Source organism: Mus caroli, unplaced genomic scaffold (genome assembly GCF_978045245.1).
Source record: "Mus caroli unplaced genomic scaffold, Mus_caroli_1 scaffold_2, whole genome shotgun sequence".
Classification (NCBI taxonomy): Eukaryota; Metazoa; Chordata; class Mammalia; order Rodentia; family Muridae; genus Mus; species Mus caroli.
In genome coordinates, this window is record NW_028227257.1 from 118895255 (window position 1) to 118907439 (window position 12185).

Sequence of the window (12185 nt, forward strand, 5' to 3'; positions counted from 1 at the left end):
ATTGAATGCTGTGGCCGGAGGTGGTGACAGCCTGATCCTGCAGCAGGACCCTAGGCTTGCTCTCCACCCGCATGCCCACCGTCCTGCTCCTGCTGGCCTAGGCTGAGCAGCTCCCTTAGGCCTAGGCCTACGGCCTGGGCTCTGGGTAGGCCCTAGGGTCTCATTGCGCGGCCTCGGGTGGCCTCCGCCGCCTCTGCCCGGCGGGTTCTGCCCCCGGGAGGCGCCTCCTGGCCCCAGCAGCCCTCGATGGCCAACACCAGGGCGAAGAGGCTGGAGGCCTGCAAGATGGCGCGGGTGGCCAGGGGTGGAAAGCGGGCGAAGGCAGGCCCGGGTAGCGCGCTCTCGCCTGCCTCTCTGCTGCCTTCTTCCCTTGCGTGGAGACGCCATTGGGAAGTGAGGGGACTGAGTTGACAGCGAGGGTCGGCCATCCCCGGGAGGGCGGGCGGGCGGGCGGGCCTGGACTTGGGTAAAGCCGCCCAGTACCTGGGGCGTGCCCTGGGCTGTCCCCAGGGCCACAGTCGCCCGTCCGCAGCCACGGTCCCCTCGCTCCGCAGACACCCAGCCTCGTCGTGCCGAGGAGAAGGGGCTGGGCGCCGTCAGGGGGCCCGGAAAGCACGCGGCCCCCGAGAGGAGCGCGTGGCTGCAGCTTTCCCTCACGCTGACTCAGTCCACACAGCAGATGGCGGAGCTGCGAGGGAAACGACCTCGCCAGTGTTTTTGAAGCTGGCTAAGAGCAGCTAAAGGCGCGTTTTGCTGCACGAGGCGCTCCGTTCCTGTGAAATCGCTCCTCGGAGGCTAAGGGCTTCGCTTACGCATTTGACACCACTCGGGGCCTCGCTCCTCGCCTGGACCCGGGGCCCGGGAGGCGGCGGCGGGCGGGATGGGGCGGGGGGTGGAGGGGGCGCTCGCTCGGGGACGGCGCGCTCCCGCGAGCGGGCCTGGGGTCGGAGCGCGCGCTCGGCCAGCCCGCGGCCACGCGCCCTGGAGCGCTGACGCCCCCGCGAGCGCGCGCTCCTGCACGCGGCCCGGGGCAGCACGTGCTGCTGCTGCTGGGCCAGGCCAAGCGGGCGGGCGGGCGAGCGAGCGGACGGGCGGGCGGGCTCGGAGCACAGCCCCGGGCGGGTGCACGGTCACGGGAGTACACTGCTCACTCCTCTCCCTACTCACACACACACACACCATGTTTGGTGCCTTTTTTTCCCCCCGTCGTCTTTACTTCTTAGATGAGGAGAGGGGAAAGGAAAAACAAAGGAAAATATCAGTCATCATTTTTTTCCCCTCTCCATGGAACACAAGACTCCATGGAACGCCGTCTAGTGGCGGGATTGTCCAGGGAAGGCAAGTCGGTGTAATCTCCCCCTAGCCTTGTCATTTTAATTGCAATTTTGAAGCTTCTTTACATCTGTTGCACCACAATGGTGACACGGGACACTCTCTGGGTGCTGATGAGTTTGGTTCTGTCACCCCCAGGCCAACTGAGACTAAAGGAGAAGGTTGAACCATTTTCTTGTCCCTTTCAGGAATCACCCTCTCTTTGGAGACAAAAGTACAGAAGTCCCCTCTATGAGGTAAAGACAGACTTACAAACTTTCTCATGAAATTCCTCATTGCCATTTGCTATCAAGGGTGGGGACCTGACCTGGGTAAAACTGCAACTGCGGCGAGGATCCCCTTACAGAAGACACCAAGGCGGCGACTCCAGGCATCACCCTCAATCCCCAGCCCCTCTCAAAAGCAAATTTTTAATTCGGTTCTTTAACAACAACCTTTCCCTGTGTTGTTCTGTGGGTCTTTCTCCACCGCACCCGGAACAATGCCCTGAAACCTCCCTCTCTTGAGAGGAAGGCCCTTCCAAGTTTGCGTTTATAAAGATTCGCCAGTCACCTCCAAGACCTCTTGGTAAAACCAAAATTTTCAGCATATGCAGGCAACAGTTTGTCTCGACTTGTCTTATATTGCACCCTACTCTAACCTAATGCCTCACAAATTACTGTGTGAACTTTAAAGAAATCCTTGGCTCAGCTGCAGACTTTCCTTGTCCTGTCATTTCAGCTTCGGAGAGAATGAGTGCTGGGACAAAGACAGTTCATATATTTTCCTAGAAAAAGCATACAGCAGCAAAGAGAACTATACTCGTGGGGAATTAAATAACTGTAAATAAATAGGGAAAAAGTAATAGCTGATGGTACTATAAAAGAGCGGGGGTAGGAAGTGGCTACTGTCAGACTGCCCAGAGCTAGGAAGAGGGGCTAGTCTTGCTTAACCCCTAAAAGCCATAACCTATAATAATTCTTTGCAAACTGTAAACTGCTCTCAACACCATATTTAGCATTTTACCAGATTTATTTTACTTGTTATACACAGACGATACAAACGAGCAGAAAACAAAACGATTCTCAGTGGAGTGTATACTTGTATAAATTATTCAATTCACAGACAAAACAAAACAAATATAAAAATCACAACATTTGATTTACAGGAGAGCCAAAGTATACCCACGTTTAGACCCTGAATTCCTATTAGGACAAATCCCCCCATAGACTGGAATCTAGATTGAATATTGTGTATGATGCATATTTCACATTGATTTTAAAGTACAAAAAAGTATAAGTTTGCTACACAACATTAGAAATCCTACTAATCTATTTCCAGGGGGATTAATGCTCCTTATCAAATATAACAAGACTTGGGGGGGGAATCAGTCTTACTTGCAATAATGCTAGTGTTTTCCCAAGAAAGTCAAATTTCAGCTGTCTCTAAGTGGTGGGGAAATCGTTTTCAAACTAAAATGCAGTAAAATATACAACTCACACAATTCATCTTCACTAGACTACACTATAGTTACCAACAATTCAGTCATCTATATCATTAGTAGATTATTCATTACAAAGATTTACAGCATATAAAGGTGGAGTGGGGTCTGAAAAGATAGTCAGAAACAGTTTATCAGCATATTTGGCACCTGCACAGACCAGTAATGGATTTGGCACTTTGGGGAAAAACAAATAAGGCAAAATAATATTGCTGATGTGGGGCCATTCCATTTAGAAGGAAGGGAGAAACACATAGAACTCCAGTTAAGTCTGCCTGGCAGGCATCGTGTCACTTACTCGACTCGCCTAGGAACAGACAACTAGCTTTTACAGGTGTTCAGGTGGATTCTCCTTAGCTACGTTGTGTGCGTTGTGTGCATCGGGGCACACAGTGGTTACATCATGCAACGAACTGAGAAGTGAGAAAGCCACCACTATGAAGTGCTTCGTGTTTCCAGAGCCTCTTAGAATATCTTTAATAACTCACAAGAAAACAAAGGGGGTGGGAGAAGAGAAAGAATGAGAGGAGAAAAAGAAAAGGAGAAGAAAGGAAAGGGATAAAAAGTTCAGCGTGAACTGGTTTTGTGCCTTGACAATGAGAATAAAAACTAGCCATTCGTTACAATAAATTAACACTATATACAATCATTTCACAGGCTTTGTTCCACTAAAAGTATTAACATCCCTACCATCCATCCATCCATCCATCCATCCACTCGGGTATAAGAAAGGACGCGCTGGGTGGGTGCAGGTTCTAGAGTCAACATCCTATGGTTAAATAGGGAGGCCAAGACAAGGCGGGTCAGAATCGCTGCTGCCTGGCAGGATTGCCCAGGTCTCCTAAAGTTGAAGAGTTTCATTCCAAGAGAAAAGAGAGGGTGAGTGGGGCAAGGAGAGGGGGTTGGAAAAAAGACAGGGAGGATCATAACTTCACAGACGAAAAGTTGGAAAACCACAAGGTTTACAGCCAGGTTCAAGGTCGGTGCGCTAACTGCAGAGAAGGCTGTGCAGAGAGAAAGAAAGAAAAAAAAAAGAAGAGTTTTAAAATTATAGTGGGAGACCTGCACTTATCCCCGCAGACGGTCATCGAGGGTCAAGTGAAAGAGCGAGTGCGCTAGAACGGGCCTGGGAAGGAGGACGTGGGGCCGAGCTGGGGGGCCGGGGGCACGGGCGGGCGGGCGGGCGGGCGAGCGGGCTGGCGGCCTAGCTGTGCGAGTAGAAGCCATAGTAGCCGCCTATGTCCTTGGCGCAGTTCTTCTCGCAGTCCCGCTGGGCCAGCACCTCGCTCTTGAGCGGGGACGAGCTCTCAGACACCGGCGTGTCAGCCGGCGAGATCCGCCTCCGCTTGGCCTGCTCGTAAATCCCCGAGTCGCTCGAGTCGATGGATTTGATGGAGGAGGGCGTCTCGATCCAGCTGGAGTCGGACAGGTCCTTGGGCTTGGCGTCCTCGGCGGCGGGCGCCAGCGGCGAGCGCTCGGCCGCCAGGCCCTCGGCCTCCTCGCCCAGATAGGGGTTGGCGCCGGCCATGCGCGCAGCGGCCGCAGCGCTGTTGGGCCAGCAGGGGAGCACGGAGCCCGACTTGGCGCCGCAGTACTGCGGGGGGCTGCGCGCGCCCCAGCCGGAAGGGTCGGCGTAGTAGCCGAGCGGGCGGCCCGTGCAGCCCGCGGCCTGCAAGGGCAGCGCCTTCACGCCCGCGGCCGCGTATGACAGCAGCGTGGCCGCGTTGCCGGCGAAGTCCGTGGCCGTGTCGTAGGCCGAGGCCGCGAAGTCCAGCCGGTTGTTGGCCGGCGTGACGAACCAGCGCTGCGGCGACGGCGCGCCCGGGTCCTCGGCCTGCTGCGGGGACAGCAGCCCGTTGGTGTGCGGCACGCTGCGGTCGGTGCCCGGCCCGGGGCCTGCGCCGGCGCCCGGGTGGAAGCGGGCCTTGGCGTAGTTGCTCACGAACTGGTCTTGCAGGAAAGAGCCGGCCATGGCGTAGCGGGCGCCGGGCACGATCTGCGAGCGCGGAGAGTCGTTGGGCGACGGGGTCAAGCGGTCCATGTCGCAGCCCGTGTAGATCCTGGGGGGAGGGAGACAGAGAGAACCGAGGGATGGGCGCGGAGGTCCCTTTGGGGTCCTGGAGGGAAAGCCACCTCTAGTTTTTGCCCACCCGCACACCGTCTAGCTGTAGGTTGCCGCTTGCCATACAGTTTGCAGATGGCAGAAGGTCACACACCCGCAAGTTCCCTGGCCTGAACTGCACAGATACCAGTTCACCTCCTAGAACCTGAGCAGGACGAAAAATGAAGAGTGGAGGTCATCCGTTGTCCCCTGTTCCATCTAAATGCACCGGAACCAATTTGGGGCCTAAATCCACTTAGCCAGCAGTTGTGCTCACATGATGGCCGAGTTATCCAGGCACCAAGGTGCTATTTGCCCTTTGGGCCTTTCCTCACTGATAAATTTCTGAGTGAAATTTCTAAACAAGTGACCCACTCTCTCCACCCATTTAAGGCCTCCTGGGTCCATTGAGTTGTTCAGACAATTCCTCTTCTTTTTCTGGGTAGTTTAAGAAATCCCCAGAGGGGAAATCAGCATGAGGAGGTTGGGGGGGGACCGATATGTCCAGGTAATCTCTCAAAGGCTGACTTCCACTGGCCTTCAGAGCCTGGAGGATTGCTGCTGGAATACTTTTTGTCTTTCCCTTATGTAAGCCCTTTAACCCCCAACTCTACTAATGCAAGCAAACAAGAAACTACTACTTGGAAGAAAGAGTTCACTCGTTGATCAATAAAATTCTTTAGAAATCAGTGTACTTGCCTCTCATCTTTTCTCCTCAGCTTTTGGCCCATTACTAGAAGGAAAAGTGGAAGAGAACGACTCTCTGGAGAAACTCTTACAGTTATCGCCCTCCATCAGACAACCTACCACTCATAACAGCTAACCCTCACAGAGTTTAGCTGTGCCTGACTGTGCAGATAGAAATTATTTACATGAGCACAGATAGATTTATGTAGCTCACAGCAATCCTCTTGGGTGCTATGTATGACTCCACTTTCCTGATGAGGAAACCGAGGCAACGGAAAGTTTGAGAATTTGCCCGCTAATAAAGAGAGATTGTGTTTGGGGAAATTACTTTAGATAAAATAAATATTTATTAATGGGTCTAGGAGATCCCATTCGATTTGAAGTTGGATAAGTGTTTCCTCACACATACACACACATAGCTCTCTCTCTCTTTATTTAGCTCACACATAAGTGTTTGCATCTTTAGTCAACACTATTTGAAAGAGTGCTTCAGTATTATCAGATCTGAACCCCAAGGGGAGAAAACTCCCCAGGGTGTGGCCAAGCAACCTTCTAGAATTCTCTGAACTCTCACACCCTCCCACATTGCTCTCTGATCCAACAAGGCCCACATTACCAACCTTATGGAGGAAAGCGATTGCTAAATCTACTCCATTCTCTCTCATTCCCCCAAACCCAGGAATTAGTTTTATGCAGATGAGAAAGTTACATGGATCTAAGAAAGGAGGGGGCTCATCTAACAGAAGGTAGCCACGGGAAGAGGGGCAGATGAGAGTAGCTGTGTCTGCTCAGGTGCATTATGTACCCCCTTCTTCCCTCCCCCCCCAAAAAAAAACCTCTCCTGAAATATGAATTAAGTTTCAAATAAAAAAAAAAGTGGAGAGAGCTAGGAAGAGAAACGATTAACAAGGTACAAATATCTTCTCTGTTTACCACCACAATATTTGTTAAAAGAAAAAAGCAGTCTGAAAAAGATGGTTTAGATGTCCATCCAGGTCTTGAACCACTTGGGATTGCTGAATTGATTTGTGCAAAAATAAATGCTATGAACAGATGTTCTTAACAGAATTAAAAGCTCAAAATCTCTACAACTCTCTTCCACCATCTCTAGTGGTGTGGGCCACATTCTTCCCACTATCTTGGGCCCACCTCTCTCTTTGTATTTTAAGACCTGGAGTGGCAAAGTTTTATTCCAGAGAATCATATTCATGAGGCTGGGTTCCTTTGAACTGCTTTTGGGGGATGCTGAAGAAAGTTGGAACTAGGAGACATCACTGACTTTCTCAGTTGGACCTTTTCGGAATGGGCTGAAGGGCTGCCTGTCTCTTTCCTCATACATTTAACCTATTCCTAGTCAAAGACTTCAACACTTTAGCTTTGTCACAAAGCCAGAAAATGAAAGTTCATATTTTCCCTTTATGTTTTCTGGTCATAAGAAAGAAGGTGAATTGTGCAACCCACTTTACACTTTGCTGTATGACAGAGTATCTGAAAACTCTGAGGACTATGGTCCCTGAGTGAAAATCCCAGAACAAATCTAGAAAGCATTCAGTTTACACCTATTGCTGTCCCAGAGGACAGCCTTGCTCTGAAGAAGACATAGAGATAGGTACGGGGCAAGGCGGGAGGGGGGCGGCTGAAGAAGGGGAACCAACACATTTAATTAAACCACAGATACAAAAATTAAGCAAAGACATTTTTCTTCTGAAGCTTACAAATAAGAGGCACCCATGTCTCAGCGCTGCCCAGAGCCTGTGGTGGCTGGAAGTTAAGTTCTGCTCACAAACTTGCCTGGTGAAGGCACAATTTTATTCAGTCCATAGTAACTTCACAGGAAATGCTTTCACATAAAACTTAGAAATGGGTAAATAAAAGTCACAGATGCCAAGGAGACAGTAACAACTGCTGGAAGGAGCCACGTGCACTTTCAGGCAGAACTGCCCGGTTCAGACAGGCAATCTAAGCTGAGCATCTGCAGTTACACAGACAGCATGCACTGGGGGGACCAGGGCAGAGTCCCTAGCCAGCCAGCCAACATCAGAAGCCGCCAACACCAGAGACTGCCAACAACTTTGGAATTTGAAAGAAAGCTACAAATGAGTACAGGAAACTTTTAACCAAAATCACACAAATACCAAGCCACGAGGTCACCATAGAGGGAACCAACAAAATAAGGATGGGGAGATCTCCAATGATTTTCTCACGCAGTTTGACTTTCAAAATCCTTAAACACAACAATAGACCCTAGGCTAATGGCCAATTCAGCAGCTGAGAAAAAAAAGAAAAACATGTAAAAGTACTTACGTGTCATAGTTATCTCGAAACCCTTTTGCAAAGGGGTTATGATCTATTTTTAGTTGTGTAATCTGAAAAAGGAGAAGAAAGAGTGATTGTGGCCTCATCTTCTACACAAGAAGGTGTGTGTTTGATAATACATCATCTGCCATTTGGCAGGGGACTTGGGCCTACTGAGTCACTAAATAGCAAAGTTCGCTAACAAAAATTTAAGAGACTAGCAGGAAAAGAAAGTGATAAGGTATCGGGAACGTTATGAGAACCAGGTTTAAATTAATAATACCTAAAAGCATTTCAGTTAGCACTCCTGTGTGCTATAATTTGATTCAAATAGTCATTTTAAAAGCCCTTTAAAACTTTAACTCATTACTGTTTTCAAGAGTTTAACCAGGTATTTTCTTTTAAATGGGCTAATTCTGATTCTCAACTCCTCACCCCAAGCAAGCAAACAAACAAAAACTGTAAACTGCATCTTAAAATTAGGTTGATTTGAAATAATTATTTCATTTCTGATATTCTCATTTACATGACAAAACACAGAACTTTTATACCTCTAGAATCACAACCGCTACTAAAATCAACTTTTACAAATACTTCCAGAGTTCGAATGTTCGAAAACTGCATCCGTCCCTGTGATTTTACTTTCCTGGCCTCTGCACACTCATGTCTATGAAAGTGTCTGTATGTACGACTCTCTTTTCTGTTTTGAACTCTCCTTTTAGCCACCAGTTTCCGAGATTTTAGAAACACTTTATTTTAGATTTCATGGCTTGCTAATAGAATTCACAGGGTAGATCCTGAGAGGAAAAAACATTTTTGAAAGGAAGAAAACACACGCTTTAAACGTATTCTAGTTTGAGGACCAAACTAAAGCTTGAAAAGCACTGGTCCTGGAAATAGGTATGCAAAACACAGCTGGGGCGTCGGTATTTTGGAGCTGGAAGCAAGCAGGCAGAGCTTTCCCACCAGCTTGGTATCTGGAGGAAGGGCCTAGCAGGCCTCTACCCTAAACCTTGCTGTAGGGCCAGCTGTAGCCTAGGCTAGTCTGAACTGAGTGATGGAGGACTAAGGGATTTGGAGGTACCACTCGCCCATGCCCAGCCCCGAGCCTCCTTACATCCGTGTTCTGGTAGGCAGTGACAGCGATGAACTGAGTCTCCGGAAAAGTGAATGTCTGGACTCGGCCTGGCTGGCTGGTGTCCTCTGTGCCATCCTCATTCACTTCCACCACGTGCAGACGGGGCTGGTACTTGTGCAGGGACTGTAAAACCACCATCTGTCCGGCGAAGAGAAAGGAGAGCGCCTTTACCGCGCGCCTGTTCGCACCAGCCTCGGGGCTCGCTCTGGGTCGGGCTGAGCCAACTGGAGGCCGCTGCTCTAGACTAGCTGTGGGACTCATCTCCTGGCGACCGGGTGGCCGGGACACACTGGCCCGGGTACCTTTGGAAGCCAGGATCCTCTGGGCACTGGGGAAAACCAAGCTCGAATGCCAATGTTCTGTCCCTTTCCTCTAGTCCTCCTTAGACGAGGAACAAAGATTTTTCACAACCTACAAATCTCAACTGATTCCTTTCAAAATCAACCAGCATTTGCTTTTGGAAAGGCGAATCCCAGAATAAGGTCAGATATGAGGCAACTTTGTGGATTAAATATGTTTTGGGGAGGCAGAATTATGATTTTTGAAGTCTTCATTGATGGAAATAAATTCTACCGTGTTTTTGTGCTGCTGTAAACTGAAGAAGGGTGTGTGTCAGAGAGAGAGAGAGAGAGAGAGAGACTGACCTGCCCATTGTTGTTTGATGCTCCCTTGTTGTTGGTAAGTTTTAATTTTCCAAAAGAGATTTCTTGCCGCATCCAGTGAGCCCCAGTGTTGGGGGAATCCGGATGCATATAGACCCGGTTTCCTTAATAAAGAAATAGCTTGTTTACATATGCTGCTCTGGGCACTGCCCAGTCCCAACTCCTTAGCATATGAAACACACACACACACCTCATTCAACAATGAAACCCATTACCTGTTTTGGGGGGACATAATTTCTTCTCTTAACTGGGAATTATTAAAATAGCTTTACTGTCCAGTCCCAACTCTGTACCATATCACACACACACACACACACACACACACACACACGCACACACACACACTCACACACCCCTTCACAGAGAGGACCATTAGCTGGGCTTTTTTTTTTTTAAGCCGCGATTTCTTCCCATTAACTGGGAATGATTAAAATAGCTTTTGCATAATCCTCCCCTTTCTTGCCGCTCAGTCTGTCCCCTGTCCCTCTCTTCTTTAGGAAGTCATTGGCCGACCGTTTTTAAAAAGTCGCTCGAGCCAGTCCACAAAAGGCTTTAATTAATCATTCTCACCTAAATAAGTGTCAAGAAAACGTGTTAATTGGAAGGACTTGCCTTGCACATTGGTGTCCGCTTTGCCACAAGGAACCCATTTGCCTCCTTGAAACCTCCAGTGATTGGGATCCGCCAAAATCACATCCACAAAAATATTGTAATGAGCGGTGGGATCGAGACCAGAAATGTTAAAACTCAAAAAGGGAAACATGCGCCTGTTTAAATTAAGAAGAGAGAGAAAACAAGGGGGGAAAGGGAAAATAAATATTAAAGATTAAATGCAAGAAGCGGGGCGCCAGAAAGCTAAGCAAAACTTGTCCTTGCCGCGTGTCTGAACGAAATGTCTGCTGATCTAGAAAAGGGGGTAGTGGGAGAAGGGGAGACGTAGGGCCGAAGTCGGGAAGAGCAGCGAGCGCTCTGCAGTGGGGGACCAACAGGGATCAGTGCTCGGTGGAGAGCCGGTGGCGGCCTGCTTCTCCACCTGTCGGCTCGGGCCAGCTTTGATGAGTCGCTCTGAATGCCTAGGAGCGGCCGCGGCTCTCCGTCGTGCTCTAGCCACTGACTGGTTCTCCGACCGCATTTGCACAGCAGGCTCCCCGCCACCAACATCACGGTGGTTATTATCCCTTCCACACTCCCCTTTTCCAAAACCAGCCAACTCCAGAACGCACCCGAGCGCCTCTCCACTCCGCTCCCCGACCCCACATAGTCGCTGCCTGGCGGTCACAACTTGGGTGCGTTCGCCCAGGGTCACGCCTGGAACAGCGGCAGCCAAGAAAGTAGCATTACCTTCCCTGTTTAGTGATGATCATCTCCGTTTGATGCCGATGAAATTTCAGCCAAAGTGGCCTGTTGCACAGGTATACTTGCGCCTTGCCGGGCACCAACCCGGGCTGGGTGGAGGAGAACTGGTAGAAAGGGGCTCCTTGGTAGGAGTGGCTGTACTGCTGTGGGTAGGGGTAGCCGGCCGTGGGGTAGCCCTGCGGCGAAGAGTTGGACAGCAGGCTGTTGTAAGCTCCGTTGGTGATGACCGGGTGGTGGGCCATGTAGCGACTGGGGCTGCCGATGGAGAAGGCGGGATGCGCCGGTCCGTGCTGGCCGGGGTACGGGAACATGGCACTGGGAGCGGTGGCCGCAGACTGTGGCTGGCTGGACTGAGAGAGGAGGTAACGATCTGCAGCAGAGCCATCGAAACTGTGACGAAGCTCAGAGACCCCGTCCAAGACAGGAGAGAGTTTACTTCTCTGGACGTCCCCTGGTGAGTCCTTGGAGTCAGGAAAATTGTCTGTATCTGACTGATTCGTCATCCCCCTGGTAATTTTTTTCAAAGGTGAACTTCTCTCCAGGTTGTCAGTGGTCGAGATAATGGGATGATCATGCAAGACAAGCTCAGATCCGCCCGAATGTGGGTAGCTGCTGCTCACATTGAGAAATTTCTTGGAGAGCATGATAGAAGGAGAGAGGCAATGCTCCAGCTGCATAGCTCTAGAACCTGAACGCTGGCCCTCCCGTCCCTGGGTTTTAAAGTCCTGTTTATCATACACTAGGAATCCACAGACCCCTCACTAGACAGAAAGCACTTCAACCAGCAAATGCTTCTCAAAGGTTTGATTTACTTTTTTTTTTTTCCCTGGGAGAAGAGATTGGCCAATTGACACTATGCAGCAATCAGAAAAGGCTCACTTTTGATCTTGCTGCTTATGCAGCCGATGAAACGGCTCTTGCCATTGGTTAGCTGCTGACAGTAATTTAATTAGATAGACATTAATTAGGATAATCACCTGGCTCCTGGTCGCGACGATCATGGCAAATTGAAGGGGATGATTTTATTGTTGGCTTGGGGGGTGGGGAAAGTGTGTTGGTTTACGTGAGCTCTGTTATGTCACCTTTAAGCTTTGTGACCACTGCTTCAGGAAGATTCAAAGATGTGCAATTTAC

General features: G+C 49.9%; 1 protein-coding gene across 1 annotated transcript; it reads right to left on the reverse strand.

Moving 5' to 3' along the window:
- Positions 1–4016: 4016 nt before the first annotated feature.
- Positions 4017–11920, reverse strand: Tbr1 (T-box brain transcription factor 1). Its single transcript, XM_021155893.3, has 6 exons — positions 11037–11920; positions 10308–10462; positions 9678–9799; positions 9013–9171; positions 7905–7966; positions 4017–4872 (listed from the first exon to the last, which is right to left on the reverse strand). Exons 1-6 carry the CDS (start codon positions 11726–11728, stop codon positions 4017–4019), a joined length of 2046 nt encoding a protein of 681 aa, XP_021011552.1. The 5' UTR covers positions 11729–11920.
- Positions 11921–12185: the final 265 nt, after the last annotated feature.